The sequence below is a fragment of the Perna viridis genome, chromosome 6 (assembly GCF_037379345.1).
Source record: "Perna viridis isolate PV_CMFRI_1.1 ecotype Kerala chromosome 6, ASM3737934v1, whole genome shotgun sequence".
Taxonomy (NCBI): Eukaryota; Metazoa; Mollusca; class Bivalvia; order Mytilida; family Mytilidae; genus Perna; species Perna viridis.
The window spans coordinates 15,865,381-15,883,621 of NC_142450.1; the positions used below are offsets into that span (position 1 = coordinate 15,865,381).

The window sequence follows — 18,241 nt, forward strand, 5'->3', positions numbered from 1 at the left end:
TTGTCTCTGGATTACATGCTTTGATTTCCGCTAGAATCTTGGTTCCCTTGAATACTCTTTCAAAATTGGTCATAACATTCCGACAGTTGACTGTATGCATGTCCAATTGCAAGGTCACCAGATACAATGCCTTATTTTGGCAAATCCTACATTTACTTTTTCACAGCTGTGGTTGATTATAAAGTGGCATATGATGTCTTCAGCGGCCCAACAACCATGAAAGATACTCGTGTTTCGACCTCGGTCCCTGAACTTTACGATCAACAAGAGACACTGTCTGTTGTGTGGGGTGATGGTGACCGTTTGAACATGACTGTAGTGGCTTATGATGTGTTGGGAAAAACAAACCAGGAGAGTGTTACAGTTTACAGAGATGCCACACCTCCAGTTATTAACAACCTATGGCTTACCAAAGGGGACAGACTAAATATTTCTGTCCATAGCCTGGAGGAATTCAATGAAATGACGTAAGAAAATGAATTTATTGAGAGTATATAAATACATGTAATTGAAACTAACTCTTTAACCATTCAAATGGTCCATATATTACTCTATAAATTGTAAAATATCGTCATCTGGAAATGATCATCTCGAACAATTCACAAATTAAAGGAATGCCTACAGTTGTAATACTGAGTACTTGATTACCCTTACTACTATGGCAAGCCAAAGTGGACAAAAATGAGTATTTTCTATATTAAAAAAATATTTTTTAATATTACAAATTCACAGTTTCTAATATTACAAATACGATTTCTTACATCACAAAACATTTTTTAATAACAAAAAATCATTTTCAAATGAATCAAATCGTTTATAATATTAAATATAATGATTTTGTAATATTACAAATTCATTTTCTAATATTACAAAATATTTGATTTTTTGTCCACTTTGGCTTGCCATATACTACCATCTAATAGAAAATCGACTCGGATACTACTCGTATCTCAGCGGTGCCATATGAGTACGCCTGTATACGCCTGCTGGTTAAAAATACGCCTGCAGAAGGAATGATGGCCGGTATACCTGTAGTACCTGCATAGGTCGATATTTTATGTTTATTGTTTATTGTTGGGGTTTAACGTCCGAGCAGCAATATTTCAGCTATATTCAGACGATGAACATGAAATTGATGATAAAATGAACATGAAATGATGATGAAATGAAAAAGGGATGGGACACAAGGACAATGGGGTCGACAAATTTTGATTGCCACTGGAAATAGGGAGAGGTGGGTAGGGTCGGGCAATTTAGCCTCCTGTGGCGGAGCCCTATTGTTCCTACTCCTATCGAATACCACAGTAGGGTTCTTTAACGTGCGAGGAACGTGGCATCTTTCCCAACACAGTGCACCACTATGGTTTGCGGTCAAGTTTTTCGTATTATAGCCTGACAACCCCAGCATGTAACACGCCAGGGGTACCCCATTCCACCACCTGGGGCACACATCCCAGCTCTGTGGGCAGAGCGCCCTAGCCCCGGCTAGGGTTCTGAACACTATTTACTCGCCTTTTACGACAAGCTTAGCGCTGCTGTGGGCCTATTCTTTTAACACTCGGACCTGCACGGGGCCGATGTTTTATGAGATGGTGGTGCAAGACATTTTCCATCAATGAATGGGCCCAGAAACTGACAAATAGGATTTTTAATCAAATTGCCAAATATCAATATGATACTCTTTGAAACACATGTACAGCATATCTAATCCCAAAAATTAATGGTATTGTACATGTATAATACAAGAAGTACTATCGAAATTGGAAGCCACAGTTCTACAATGTGCAATACAGTCAGTGTTTAAAAATGTATTTTCAAAGACCTGTGATCAAATTACTGGTCTATGGTCCATCGTATTTTGAAATTTGTTATACAGCAAATTTTGTTATTTATGACAAATTCTGACGAATTAGCTGGAAAATAATACATAACGAATCATGCCGTATTATTGGTTCTCGAGAAAAAAAGTGGGGTACGTGGTCGAAACCATGGGGCCCCTAGTGGCTGTGATATTCTGTGTAATTATAACTTTTTTTCGTAAATGATCCGTTTTCTATCGAAGATTAAAGAAAAAATGAAACAAATATAAATCAGAAACCTGCTCTGTTTTAAGATTTAAACGCACACCCAATCACAATTTTCACACCCAATGGATAGGAATAATTACAGAAAAAGTCATTATTTCACTTAAAGTAATCCTGTTGAAGTGAAAATTAACACTCTTCTTAATCCTTACTTGCACATGGAAACAATATTAAAATAACGCTGCGACTGTCAGCCTTTAGACGAGTGGGTCGAAATGACATTGAGTTGTTTCATTCTCCTGTATCTCACCTCCCTTTCCCAGTATTGAAACCTAGAAAGACAAGGTAATCTCATCTGGAATCCATTTCTGGAAGAGTAGTTCCCAAAGAAAAATATGTTCCAAATTTCCAAAATATTATATTAATGGTAAGATACTCACGAGGGACTGGAAACATTGTCTATATATTTGTACTTGTACTTTTTTTGGGGTCAAGTACAGTGCATGGTTAAAATGTAAATTTGTAAGATGTAGGAAACCTCTCTTCACTCTACTGCAGAAAATTTGTCATATTGAAGTCGCCTCATGGACTTCCAAACAATGGAAACTGTAATGGTCCTCATGAAGGGTTTCATGATGTATTATTTTTTGATTATGTATAAAAAATCAATATTTTGTAATATTTGAAAATGAATTTTTAATATTACAAAATTATTTTTCAATATTAGAAAAGATTTTTTAATATTAGAAATTCATTCCTGATTTAGTGATATTATAAAACATCATACATTTTGTATTATTACAAATTGAATTTGTAATATTAGAAAGTCACTTTGCAAAATTGGTCACATTTTTTAACATTACAAAATGATTTTCTAATATTAAAAAATTGTCATTGAATACGACAAGTCCATTTTCTAATATTACAAAATCAATTTCAAATATTAAAAAGTCGATTTTTAATATTAGAAATTCAATTGAATTTTTAATATTAAAAAATGATTTTTTTAGTATTAAAAAAGTGTTTTTGATATAGGAAATATAATTTGTAATATTAGAAATGGACTTGTAATCATGCAGTCGACTCCCTAAAAGTGGATTTGAGTCCTACATGTCCAGGTACCTATCCTTGTCAGGTGTTTCATAGATTTTTGTGGAATATTGGACTTTCCTCCCCATGGCCACTAGCCTGGCAACTTTGCTAGAAGCTCACATTAGCCAAACGGTCGTAAATCTCACTGTTGAGTAAAAGGGCTCCTCAGTGCTTATGCTAATTTTTTACTTGTACACACGTACATTAAATAAAATTTACTTTACCTACCTTTTCCTTTATCCTTATTTTTCAATTATTTTCTTTGTTTAGGTAAAAGTGCTTATAAATAGACAAATTGCTACATTGCATTTATAATCATTTTTAAATTGCATGTAGGGCAAACTATGTTTTTGTGATTGCAGGGTTTATTTTCAACAGAAATTTGTAATTTATAATAATATATTGTTGTTTTCTGTTGTTGTGATTTCTTACATGTACCATTCGATATTACATGTTACATAAATAAGATATATTGATTTTGAAATTTTAATTACATTAATATGATACAGTTAAGTTATTATTTTGTAGGAAATCAATGACTCAGTCATTATTAGTTTATTAACAAGTTTAAAATTGTAAAGATTTTATTATTATTATTATTATTATTATTATTGGGGCACAATGTTTACAAATACATGTACTTTATAATAGAAATGCTGTCCTGATGACAGTAACATATACTCTTTGAATTTTGGTATTTTCTGTTGACATGACTTGACTCTGCATCATATTGGTGGTGGCCCGTGGTTCTTTGATTTTCTTACGTAGAGAGGAAGGGCCAAAGGCACATGTAATTGAGAATTCAAGTATGAAATTGGGACTTAAGGTAATAATCTGTAAAGGGCGCGCTGGACTTAGTGCAGGTGGTGTTATATCTCACAGCGGTACGAGTTTGAGTCCCGCAAAGGGAACGACAAAAATTTGCTTTGTAAATTTGACAGTCCTAACATCGTTGGGAATTTTTCAGACCTTCTATAAGTTTACGTTATCTTTCCTGTATAGGAAGGCAAAGATTTTTATACATATTTAAAAAATGATTTATAATGAAATCCTTCATGAGGATCATTACAGTTTCCATTGTTTTGAAGTCCATGAGGTGACTTCAATATGACAAATTTTCTGCAGTAGAGTGAAGAGAGGTTTCCTACATCTTACAAATCTCCATTTTAATCATGTACTGTACTTGACCCCAAAAAATACAAGTACAAATCTATAGACAATGTTTCCAGTCCCTCGGTATCTCACTTCTAATATAATATTTTGGAAACTTGGAGCATATTTTTCTTTGGGAACAGCTCTTCTGGTATTTGATACCTGATAAGGTCTCACTATCCACTTCTAACGTTTCCATTACTTTACATGTTAAAAAAGTAATTTTCAAAGTTTAACTGTGAATTCCCAGGACAAATGACATCTTAAAGTTGCATTCCATTGCACAGCTTGGAAAATAAGGCTTTCAAATCATTATGCTAATGGTACCATGATTGTAGAAATTCTCAAAATTTACTTGAATAAATAATACTGAAAATCCACATTTTTACTTTTTCTGCTGACTAGCACCTTGGAGGCAAATTACTCACACATATAAACAATATTCATACACTTTTGTAGTAAATTACAAATATGATTTTAAAGTACACATTATCAGCTTTATTTTGGCTACTTTTAATCAGAATACACACAAATAATGCACTTACAATGCATAGGTCTAGGTTCAGTGTGTTTTTGGTACTACATAGGAATGGCCATTTGTTTCGAAAGTTGTTAGTGAGACCTAAGATTTCTCTGTCTTTCAATTAAAAGTAACCGTCTGCTTAAAGATTAACTCCTCTGCCTTTCTGTACTCTTTTTCAATCCAGGGTATTTTTTAGGCAAAGTATCAAGGTAATGGTTTTCATAACAATGTTTTTGGTTTGTATATACAGTTTGTTGAAGGCTTTTTCTGTTTCAGGTAAAGTATTACTAACTGATATTGATAAAATGAATAGAAACCGAAAAACAAAAAAAAAAGAAAAGAATTAAATTTTGCTTTAAGCCTGTTCCTCCACTTCTGTATACCAGGGTATAACCTTTTATTTTACACTTCAGGATAGAATGGGAGGCTTTTGACATACACAGTGGTTTAGATAGTGTTAACTGGAGACTGTATGACCACAAAACTGGAGATGAACATGGATATGAAGATATTGTTGCCCAGGGAGAAGCTGTGGTTAGTAATAAACTATGAAACATTGATCAGAAAAATTTCCACATGTATGTGTAGATGTCACATAAACATGGACAATATCAATAGTTTAAAATTCCAATTTTGTGTTTTTACCATTGGATGACTGAATTTCCTCATGCATGTACTGAATAAATTGTTTTATATTTATTGGAAAAAGAGGTTATACTAACTGTTTAAAAATGCTGTTTAGACCAGAATTTGAGCACTCTCTTTATATTTTTTTTACAATATTTGGAAAATATAAACGTTTTTCATAATGTACTGGGTTTGGTTGTTTATCGTCAGTACTAACCCTGTATTAAAATGCACTGATCATTTGATTTAAATTCAATCATACTTGTATGACTGATCAGTTGTTCAGGATTTAATATACATGTATCTCTAAAAATATATCAAGCAATGATGGAAACATGCCACTTCTGTCTATTTGTACTATTTTTGCAATTTTAAATATTTGGTTAAATACTTTGCAATTCTAAAATAATGTATTGGAGTTTTTGAAAAGGGAAGGATAATCCAGATAAAAAGGGTTTTCTAGCACATTAAAGTCAATAAAAGGAGAAAGGAAATATTGGCCTAAAATACAACTATAAATTGATCATCAGGTTTCTGAATATTTTTGCATGAAAAGGATGAAAGAATTGCTTAAATTTAACGAAAATGAAGAAATTCTGTTAATTTTTTTCAGTCATATGTTACTAGGAAATGTTGTCCACACCCAAGAATCAACTTCATATTTAGTGAATCCATTCAATACTACATACATGTATTTTATGATATATGAAAATATAAGGTTGTTTCTATGGTGTAGACCGTAATAGATTTAGTTCAAATTCGTAAGATTGTTAGTCACCATAATTATGTAGTTGATCATATCGGGTGCCATTTTGATTTAAACAAATTCACAGGAGTTACGTACGGGACCTGCAGTTGTATTTGTACAAGCAACACATTGTGGACACAATAATAAATTCCTCAGAAACCGCTCAAAGGATTTTGTTCAAATATTGTTGGACTGTCAGTCACTATACACATGTATGTAGTTGTTCATATTGTGCTGTGATTTTGATTCTATTAAATTTACATGAGTTATGGGACTTTTGCACTTCATCTTCTTTGTGGCTTGCAGGGTGCACATGGCAATCTTGTAAACAGTTATAATGTAATTACAACGGAGTTGATATTTTTGGGCTGAAATCATGACCCATTGCCTCTACAACTTTGAAGCATATCATGCAAGCATTAATATCTAAATGCATTTAGGGAAAAATGATGAAAAAGGGCAGGGACTTCTAAAACTGAATAAAAAAGGCTTTCTAAAGTGGTCTGTCAGGAATACTATTAGATATTGAAACATCTGCATGACATATTCATGCAAAGATTGAGGAATGTGCCCTTCTGTTTTGGCAATTGGGGATTTCATCCAAAGAGGGGAAAAATGAAATATAAATTAAGTGTTTTAAGAAAGACATGTTTCTTACTTTTGTTGTTTAGTATAACATTAAAGCATTTTGCTAAAATAAGGCAAATTCATGACCTTACAAATGTAGATAACACAATAATTTCCTATTTTACTGTAATGCATAATCTTTTTTGTTGTTTTTTTCTTTAAAGGATCTTGATAAATGTCAGACCAAGTACAGCTCATATGCCAGGGGAGCTAACTGTTACTGTACTGCTTTCATGGGTTGCTTCCATCGTCATTTTCAAGTAAAACCAAAAATAAATAAAAATGGAGGACTAAAAGTTGGTAAAGACAGAGGAAACCATGAATATGATTATTACATAGAAGTCAGTGTTACAAGTAAAGCTAACCTAACCACAGTTCTTACTAAAAAGGTTGGTTTTTATGACATAAATTGGGCATTAGAAGGAACACCAACCTGTCTGTCTGTTTGTCTTTCTTGTTAAACAGTATGTGTTTTTGTTCTTTTTTTGGTTTAAAATAAAATAATTAAACTCAGAATGTAATATCTTTTCTGACTGGTTTAAGTTTTTGGGATTATATCATTTTAGGAACAATTTTACCCTCTTATTTTGATGTCCTATACATCATTGTTTGCAAATTTATAATCATTCAGTTTAAATAGAAAATGAATGATGGAAATATTAGTTTCTTTCTACTGAAAATAACATAAACATGCATGTGTGGGCAAGTTATACTTCAAGTTACTCCTACAATGGCCCCGTGCAGGTCCGGTTGTCAAAAGAATAGGCCTGCAGCAGCGCTAAGCTTGTTGTAAAAGGCGACTAAATAGTGCTCAGAAACCTAGCCGGGGGGCTAGGCGCTCTGCCCACAGAGCAACTAAGATGTGTGCCCCAGGTGGTGGAATGGGGTACCCCTGGCATCTTACATGCTGGGGTTGTCAGGCTATAATACGGAAAACCTGACCGCAAACCATAGTGGTGCACCATGTTGGGAAAGATGCCACGTTCCTCGCACGTTAAAGAACCCTGCTGTGGTATTCGATAGGAGTAGGAACCTTTGCGCTCCGCCACAGGAGGCTAAATTGCCCGACCTTACCCATCCCCCCTTTTTCTAGTGGCAATCAGAATTTGTCGACCCTGTTGTCCTTGTGACCCATCCTTTTTTTTATCATTTCATGTTCATTTTATCATCCATTTCATGTTCATTGTCTGAATATAGCTGAAATATTGCTGCTTGGACGTTAAACCCCAACAAACAAACAAACAAACAAACTCCTACAATGTAATCAGTTGGAATTCTTTTCCTCCATTTACATGTGATTTGTAGCTTGCCAGACAACCTCTAGCACTACAGGAGTAACTTCAAGTGAGTAGTCCACATATTGAGGTTATTTTTTCTGTATTTAGAAAAGATTACAAGCTTTCCTTAAATGGTGTATTTCACAACAAAAAGTGTTGATAATACATGTGCAATAAATACAAGTTCAGCTTAGTATTATGTATTATGCAAGATAACTAAAGAATAAGGTGGACATTCAATATGTTTTATCAACTTTCCCAATCACCTAAATTATTTCAGAAAGATCTTTATGTGGCTAGAATATACTAATGAGAGATATGTCTGATGTTTAGGAAGTACAGTTGAGTTTGAGTTTTTTGCGTACTTTATATCGGAGAATTTAATACAATTTAGTTGACTATGCAATTAATGGGAGGCGATGAATCAGTTGATTTTGAATCGATGTAGTGTTAGACCTGTTTATCCCTACAATTTCAGCACAGTTTCTATAAATTTTGACTGCAAGTTACACTCTACAAATTGTGAATTGCTCCATAGTACCCATGTTAAAATGACACAAGATTAAAAATTTAACAAATCATTTTCATGAAATACCACTGAAAATATGCTTTGTCTTAAAGCATTAAACAGGTGTGTGGTGCTATGCCATAACAATGTGGTGTAAAATGCATCCATGTACCATTTTCATTTCTTTACTCTTGTGAATAAATGTAATGAAATTATGATAAACCACTATAGTTGAATTCCATTGAATAATATTTCCTACCACTACTGATCAATGTACAAGCAGTTTTTTTTTTTTACAGTTTCCCAACCAGAACCACCTTCTTTATTTTTATTGGTTCTCTAATTACTTATAGAAGTTACTGAAAACATTTCTTAAGGTTTTGACAAGAAATGAACTTATTACTATCTGCATAATTCTGAGATTGGCCTGTACTTATATATGTAGCTTCTTAATATTTATTTTCGTTTACAATGTATATCATAAATAAGTTTAGATATAAGACCATTGAAAATAATATCAGTGGCGGATCCACTGTGAAGTGATCTGAATTTGCTAGGATGGTTGGGGCATGCATCTTTCCAGCTACATGTATCTTATATTATATTTTCTTTTCAGATTACTATAGACATTAGCCCACCACATGCTGGAGTTGTCCATGATGGTTTGCCATCAGAGAAGGAGATAGACTACCAACAGGGACTAGAACTAAAAGCTTACTGGGATCAGTTCTTTGACAGAGAGAGTGGGGTCTTCTTTTACCAGTATATCGTTGCAGATAGCTGTTCTAATAAGACTGATTTTAATCTTAATTTAACTTCAAATCCTGATGTAAGTATTGAAATGTTCAAGTTGATTTATGATTATATGTAAGAAAGAACAAAAGACTAATGATTTACTGAGGCTTATTGTAATGAATTTACGACCAACCATTTATCCAGGTGTTGAAAAGTTGCTGATTCTGACCTATGTATGTTTGTTTGACAGTGATCCTTGTTTTTATACCATCCACTTGCAAAGTAAGGGGTATAGTGATAATAATGTCCATCCTTCTGTCTGTCCTCCTGTCTGTCCTTCTGTCCGTCCTTTGTTTTGTCCTGTCCATCCATCTGTCTGTCCTTCTGTCCATCCTTCTGTCTGTGCTTCCTTCCTGTTAGTGTTCTAGGATTTTTCAAAACTTTAGGTTTCCACAGGAAAACTGTAAATGAAGATTAACTTTCCAACACTTAAAGTTTGCTTTCGAAACTTAACATATCCTTTCAAAAATTCAACCTTTCTATTTGCCAAAGGGAAATATATTGGGCATAATAGTCAAATTTCTCACACCAAATTTGCACTTGCCCTGAGTGACAGGAAAGTGGAATCCTAGAACACTGCCTTCTTTCCGTTACACAGAGAGGTACCCATCTCTTATCTGTTACTCCTTCTACGCTGCTCTATGGAATTCAGTAAAACACATAATCTTTATTTCATATTCCCATTCTGCACCTCCTATTTTAGATTTTTATCGAAGTAATTTTGGAGTTCAAAAAGTGCATTTTATCAAGTATATGTATAATTTAATGAGCATTGCTCACAGTTTTTTAATATTTTACCTGCATCATTTGCACCTAAGGTGAAAGTAGGTCCTGTAGTCACTTGATTACTTCTGTCATTCATAAAGAATGCTTTTATCTCTGTAAATCAAAAAAGTTTTTTTTTAGGTTTGGATGTTTTAAAGAAGGGGCAAGACAACAACTTGAAATTTGAATCCCCTGAAATAGTCTGTGTTGAATCCTTTTGGGATGAATATTTCATGAAAGCTATAGATATGACTCTATCATTTAAGGGCAGGACATCTTTGCATTCTTATATTATTTAGCAGGATTAGTTGATCCTAAATGCAAATGAAATGGTTTTATCATCAGTCATCCATAAAATTTAGGAAAGTTAAGCATGTTGTGTGCAGATATTGGTTACAGTGAAAAGTTAAATGAACTGAACCCCCAACATTTGGACTTTAAAACTGGATTGGTTTAGACAGATGTTTGGGTCACCATGTTTCGGTATACATTTCAATTGATATAAAGTTACTTTAGAAAAGTGTCTTGTTTAGACAGGTTTTGAATTATTTAGTTAGTTTTGACAGATTTCACTGTATTTTTCAAAACTTGGATGAATGTAATTTGAACCTGGTCCAGAATAGTTCATTAATACTAAATTTTTTGTAGACTTAATCTTACCAATAAATTACAGATTGTAGAAACTTACAACACGTTTGGAACCCATACAGCCGGCAGTGATGGTACCTACTTCTTCACTGTTGTAGCTTACAACAGGGCATTAGACCCCTCTGACCCAGTCTGCTCTGATGGTGTAACGGTTGATAGTTCTGTGCCTGGTGTAAAAGAAGTTGTTGTAGATGGCGCTTTGATCACAGGAGGTCTTATTAAGGACTCGACCAGTACAGATTACTACATATTAGGATCTGATCGTGTTCGAAGGGAGGTTGTAAATGTAACTGCTGACTGTGTGTAAGTCTTACAGAAAGTTTTATAGTAAACTTAATGAAGAAACTTAATATTAACGAACAGGGTTAATTCATTGAGTATTGCCTAACTGTTTAGGGGTAAAAATATGAAAAAAGAAAAAAAAATTATGTGTTTCTATTAAGATAAGATGATATATGTGAAAAATATGATAGTAGAAATTGTTTTACACCATAAAGTTATAATTATGTTGGTAACATGCTATTTCTGATATTTGTTTCTCATGAACAGGAGTAAATCTACAGCTCTGACCAACATTGATCTGTTCCCGTTACAAAGAGATGTGAAAGGTGATCCTGTAAAAGTTGATGGCGATGTTTTCTGTAGTAACTCAAGCTCTGCTCCAAGCAGTATAGGATTATCATTATTCAAATCATCAATGGTAAGTATATTAGTTATGAGGTAAAGTAATGAATGGTAAGCATTTTGGTGAAGTGGTGAGGCCATAAATGGTGAGTGTATTAGTTAAGTGGTAAAGTGATAAATGGTGAGTATATTGGTGAAGAGGTAAAGTAATGAATGGTGAGTATATAGGTGAAGGGGTAAAGTAACAAATGGTGAGTATATTGGTGAAGAGGTAAAGTAACAAATGGTGAGTATATTTGTTATATGGTTAGGTAAAAATGATGAATATATTGGTTAAAGACAAAAAACCTGAAATTGAAAAAAAAGAAGATAAGTTTTTTGCCAAGAATGCTAGCAAGAAATATGCAACTAATGGAATGCTTGAAAAACTACAAGTATTCACAAATTGCTTGTATTTAATGAGTAAAGTGATCATTCATACTTGTAATCAAACATATTGCACTCAAAAATCACTCTTTAAAGTGGTTTCATTCACAAGGATATGTGCTAGTTTACAAATGATTGTTAGAAAATTATGATAGATCATGTAGATGGATTCATGGATAAACACAAATTCAAGTGAATAATGTGTTAAGTTTTGAGGTTTGTAAGAATTCGTAAGAATGATTTTTGTATGTGAAGTATTAATAAAATCAGCTTTAATGAATAGAATATATATATATATACACATATGCCTTCATGGTGGAGATTACACCCTGCTTAGAAAAATGAGAAGTACATAGTGTACTCTTACAACATAAGGTGATGGCACCAAGTCAGATAATAGTTTGCCAGACAACCTCTGGAATTCTAGTGTAGCATTAAGTGATAATGCTATCCATACCAGTATGTTCATTGGTCTGTTCATCAATCCATTCCCTGTTTTTATCTGCAACTTGCCAAAACAGATCAATTGTATTTGAGTAAACTGATACTTACAATACCCATGTGCATCTCCTACTGGTATTTTGTTTTTATTTTGACCACTGTATACAAATATATAGTTTAATAGGTAATTTTCTCAAATACATATATAGAAGAGTAATCAAGGGAACCAAGGTTATAGCGGTAATCAAAATAATGTAATCCAGGGACAAAGACCAGACATGGAAAACAGACATACACAACAAAGAACACAAAGCAACTAAAATCACACATACAAAGCAACAAAAGCAAATGAGCAACTCAGACTCCACTAAAAACTGGGAGCATGGACCAGGTGCACTGGTAGGGTAAGGTCCTCTGCTTTTCTAGAAACACCCGCCGAGTTGCTCATAAAAAGTCAAGTCTGGGGTAGACAAACAAGAGAAGGAAAACTATGACCCGCTGAATAAATCAATTTTCATGGTGCTGATGGATACACCATAATGATCCACAAGTTCATGATAACGACCATAAAACTTCTGTAGTGATGACTTCAATCTTGTAGCAACATAACCCTGTTCCAGAAGCCTATTTGTTAGAAACTGCATAATGCACTTTGCTGGTCTGTGATGTTAACACATTGTAGATATTTGATTTTCCAGATGGAGATGTCATGGACACCTGTAGATATCCCTGCCAAGGTCTATGACTATCAAGTTGGTTTCTCATCAACACCTGGAAGTGCTGCCCCAGATATTATGAGTTTCGAGTCGACCAAACAACATGCTCACCACCGAGTGATGCATGGAAATGTTCCAGATGGATCTCAGTTTTATATCATTATCAAATCTATTAGTAAATCCAACGTAGAGGGTTTAACAGTAAGTCTGAATTAAGTTCTGTCGGACCCTATTAGATGGGGATCCAGGATTTCAGTTTAAAGGGGATATAAACATAATCAAGTTGCCAAAATAAAATAACTTCTTCAGCTAGAATGACCAAACCACAATATGTAGTGAACACAAAAATTTCTAAATTACGTGGATATTCTACTTAGCTAAGTTCTGTTTTACTTCACTTATAAAGTATTCATACATGTATGTACTTCTTTATTACAGACCATTGGACCATGTTTCATGGACACAACACCCCCAGATTTTGATGACACTAATGGTGGCATTACTACGACACTCTCAGGGGATTACCTTATGGCAACTTGGCCCCCAGCAGCTTTTTCTGACAGTGAAGAATTGTTTAATCTCGATTACCAGTTTGCCATAGGTAAGACTACTGTGATGGTACTGGGTAATGGATATTATTAGTTTATATCAATTTTATTGTAATGACCAAATTTTGTTAAACCTTTGATTTTTAAATCTTTGGATTTTATTCTTTAAGTTTTCCTGAAAATCAGCACTAAAACATCATAGAAGTTGTATTAATAGCAGTTATTAACTTTATCCATTCAGGTCATAGTCCCTATGGAACAGACGTACAGAACTTTGAGCCTCTACGAGCAGGAGGGTCCTGTACTCTATCTACACCCCCATCCTGTACAGCTGCCAAGATCTCTGATTTAGACTGGTACATACATGGACATCATACTTACTATATATCTGTCAAGGTGGAAAATACAGCAGGACTAAATCTGATCCAGACATCTGAATCATATACCCATGATGTACAGTTACCATCTATGGGTGTGGTCATAGACTGTAATACACAGGTAGGCTCCTAAATGTAAATCAGACTCCAGATCCATTCATCCATGATGTACAATTACCAGCCAAGGGTGTAGTTATAGACTGTAATACACAGGTAGGTTCCTAAATCTATATCAGACTCCTGATCCATTCGCCCATGATGTACAATTACCAGCCAAGGGTGTGGTCACAGACTGTAATACACAGGTAGGTTCCTAAATCTGTATCAGACTCCTGGTCCATTCACCCATGATGTACAATTACCAGCCAAGGGTGTGGTCATAGACTGTAATACACAGGTAGGTTCCTAAATCTGTATCAGACTTCTGATCCATTCACCCATGATGTACAATTACCATCTAAGGGTGTAGTTATAGACTGTAATACACAGGTAGGTTCCTAAATCTAAATCAGACTCCTGATCCATTCACCCATGATGTACAAGTACCATCTAAGGGTGTAATTATAGACTGTAATACACAGGTAGGTTCCTAAATCTAAATCAGACTCCTGATCCATTCACCCATGATATACAACTGCCTTCAAAGAGCATTGTCATGGACAGTAATACTCCAGTAAGTTTACTCCTAAATCTAATTCAGAGACTTCAGATCCATACACCCATGATATATATAACTGCCAATCAAGCGGGTGTGTCTGTGATGCACAAGTAACTTTCCTCCTACATCTTAACCAGATCTCATATACAATGTAACTTCATTTACTCCAAAATAAAAAACACCATCATGGCATAGATCAGGATCAATTATGACATGTGTTCAAATGCATTACAGTTATCTCCATTCTTAACCAACTGTTAAATAAATCTGTGAAAATGGCAATTAAAAATTTAAAAAAAATATGTCTTTGTATGCACACACATCAATCATAGAAGTAATACCTTCAAATGTTCAATGTTATCCAATGAAATTCAATGTGTGAAGTGTTCTGAAAATTTTAAATGCTTTCTATGTGTATTTTGTATTCTATGTTATTATTCTAGACATTAAACATTAAACATGTAACATCAACATCTTCATGATCAAATTTATTTATTTTCAGGACTTTTCAGCAGATATTCCACTGAAGGCAAGTTTTTATATCAATTTTAAACATTGCTTTGTGAAGACCCAGGCAAGTCCTTTTAAAGTTAAACAACAAAAAAATAATTTTAAATTTTTGTTTCATATCAATCATGGTTTTGACTCTTTATATGCATTGGTGATTGTTCCACAACATGGCAGAGTCATTTAATGTTCCCTTAGATGCCTGACTTTTTTATCTCATTGTTGGTCTCAATGAAGCATGCCCTTTTTTTTTTTTATCTCAGAAAGATTTTTGAATTGATGTTTTTGAATTATTTATTTTAGGATATAGAAGATGAAGATTTTCAGGCTGATACAACTAGTATGGCTGCTAGATGGTCAGGCTTTGCTCATCCACATGTAGATGTCACATACAAATTCAGCATAGGTACGACCTCTGGTGGCAAGGATGTGATTTCTGACAAAGATGTTGGTTCTAGTTTATCTCATCAGGAAACTGGGTTGAGTCTTACACCTTATCAGGTAATAATAGTCAAGCATTTTAATACATCAAGGTATTTAGAAAGGTTCTGTCTGTTTGACTCTCACTACTTTTAAAAAAAACTGGCTGATTTTATTGAAACCTTTAGGATATTTCAGTGCAGAATTAACCTGATCATGTCAATTTGGCATTTTAATTTGATAATTTTGTAGAAGTTAGTAGCCTAAGATGACGTTTTACCATCAAACTAAATTATGGTTACATAACAGATCTTAATTTATTCACGTCACATGAAGGAACCAAATTTGTTCTGGTCCGGCATTCATTTGTCAAAAGAAGCATTTTGAATTATGAAAAAAAGATTTAAGACCAATCAATATGATTTGGACATACAGGTTTGAATAATTGATATGCAGTATTAACCTCATCAACATGCCAAAAGTTGTAGCGTTGATATGATATGACCAATTTTGAAATGCTATTTACGTGTAACAGGGGAGTCATCATAGGCTATGATGATGTTCATGTAATTTTAATCTCTAGTTTACAAACAACAAACTGACAGATAATTGAATGAACAACCATGAAAAACATCTTCTTTAATTCTTCCAAGTAACAATAGAAAACATCTCCAAGCTTTATTCTTTCACAGCATTATGCTGTGACATAGATAAATTTTAAGAGCTATTTAAATGTTCAAATGTTACAACATTGTCATATTTGTAATATAGCAAAGTTGGTTAAGGCTAAATTGAGTAACCTTATCTTTAACTTTTGTAGAAATATTTTGTTACCATTGCTGCAGTAACCTCGGTAGGAAGTACTGTAGGGTCATCTGATGGTGTTACCATAGTAACAGAAAATGATGCTCTGGCAGGAGTTGTTATTTATGATGGAGAACCATGCAATACCACAGGTAAGTAAACAATGGTTTCTTTATTGTTAAAGAAAAATATCTTGAAGCTGGATCCACATTTATATCTTGATGCTAAAAAATAAAGTAGTGTCTAGGGTGTTTCAAGCATCATTATGTCTGTCTGTCTGTTTGTTTGTCTGTAAGTCAGTCTATGTAGCATGTTTACCAATATATTTTGCTTTCATCGATAACATTGAAATGGCTTTTAAATCAAACATTTAAGACTCATTTCAAAGCATGCAAAGTATCCCAAACTCGATGTTTACAGTCACAACAGGAAAAAGAAATGACTTTATGAGGAAACATTGTGGCAGAACTACATTTGTAAGTTGTGAATTTATTAATAATTAGAATATTTTATTTTGAAGATTTTTTGTTCAAATGTTCTTTTTGAACTTAAAAATGTTTTTGATGAACTATTTAGTTTCATGATTTTGATTTTTTGTAGATTTGAACTTGGACCACCATGAAGTTGTAAGTATAATGTTGTTGGCAACAGAATGTTATTATACTTTACCCAATACATCAGTTGGACTAAAGATAAAACTCTCAACACATTTTTGAACATTTTTCAGTAGAATCCTATTATTAATTTGATAAATGCTATAAACTGGGAAATTTTCACACAGTTTATTTTGCAATAATTTTCCAAATCATAAACTTACATTCTGTGAAGAAACATTTGGCAGTTTTATTTCCATGTCAAAAGTTTTTCGTGGGATTAGCCCCCCGTGCAGGTCAGGGTGTTAAAAGAATAGGCCTGCAGTATCGCTAGGCTTGTCATAAAAAGCGACTAAATAGTGCTCAGAACCCTAGACGGGGGCTAGGCTGTTCTGCACACAGAGCAACTGGGATGTGTGCCCCAGGTGGTTGAATGGGGTACCCTTGGCGTCTTACATGCTGGGGTTGTCAGGCTATAATATGGAAAACCTGACCACAAACCATAGTGGTGCACCGTGTTGAGAAAGATACCACGTTCATCACACGTTAAAGAACCCTAGTGTGGTATTCTCCTGGAGTAGGAACCATAGGGCTCCGCCACAGGAGGCTAAATTGCCCGACCCTACCCAACTCTCTCTATTTCCAGCGGCAATCAAAATTTGTTGACCCCATTGTCCTTGTGTCTCATCCCTTTTTTATTTCATCATCATTTCATGTTCATTTTATCATCAATTTCATGTTCATCGTCTGAATATAGCTGAAATATTGCTGCTCGGGTGTTAAACCCCAACAAACAAACAAACAAACAAACGTGGGATTAGCATAGATACAACTGACCACACATATTTTACTGTTTACAGTACTTTGAGATTTTATAAATTGATTTTCACAGGGTCATTAGCCAAGGTCTCAGAGTCATTTTCTACCTTTAAAGGGAATGCCCTTGATACTTGCATAAAAATATGTCTTAAGATAAAGAACAAGTGACGTGTATCACTGATATATCATTTCTCTGTAGGATAACCGTCTACACTGCCAGGATGATAGATCAGTACAGATGTCTACTAATTCACTAAAGGCCTACTGGACTGTACGATCAGATATTCAGGCTTATACTACTGATGCCTATGTTGCTGTAGAGAGAAGATCAGGTGTTGGAAGTAAGTGCAGTCTGATTTGCACATTTCTCTCGACAAGCAAATATATCATAGCATAGATGAATTAACTACAAAGTTTGAGGCTCTAAGGTAGAAATTGCAATGTTTATTTTCATGACTGTAGAGAAAGGTTATCAACTGTGTATTGAGATGGAGTGTGTTCTTAATCCTTACAAAAACATCA

At 34.1% G+C, this 18,241-nt stretch overlaps 1 protein-coding gene across 2 annotated transcripts in view; it reads left to right on the top strand.

The window, feature by feature from the left end:
* LOC148613841 (uncharacterized) overlaps nt 1-18,241 on the top strand; it is a 78,799-nt gene that overhangs the window by 25,440 nt on the left and 35,118 nt on the right. For both annotated transcript variants that reach the window (XM_088587476.1, XM_088587477.1), the window contains exons 12-25: nt 167-467; nt 5,205-5,325; nt 6,958-7,182; nt 9,195-9,407; nt 10,812-11,089; nt 11,336-11,486; nt 12,976-13,194; nt 13,432-13,594; nt 13,783-14,039; nt 15,079-15,105; nt 15,387-15,584; nt 16,324-16,459; nt 16,908-16,933; nt 17,919-18,060. In XM_088587476.1, coding sequence (XP_088443602.1) covers nt 167-467; nt 5,205-5,325; nt 6,958-7,182; nt 9,195-9,407; nt 10,812-11,089; nt 11,336-11,486; nt 12,976-13,194; nt 13,432-13,594; nt 13,783-14,039; nt 15,079-15,105; nt 15,387-15,584; nt 16,324-16,459; nt 16,908-16,933; nt 17,919-18,060 — 2,457 coding nt within the window. The remainder of the gene's footprint in view (nt 1-166; nt 468-5,204; nt 5,326-6,957; nt 7,183-9,194; nt 9,408-10,811; nt 11,090-11,335; nt 11,487-12,975; nt 13,195-13,431; nt 13,595-13,782; nt 14,040-15,078; nt 15,106-15,386; nt 15,585-16,323; nt 16,460-16,907; nt 16,934-17,918; nt 18,061-18,241) is intronic.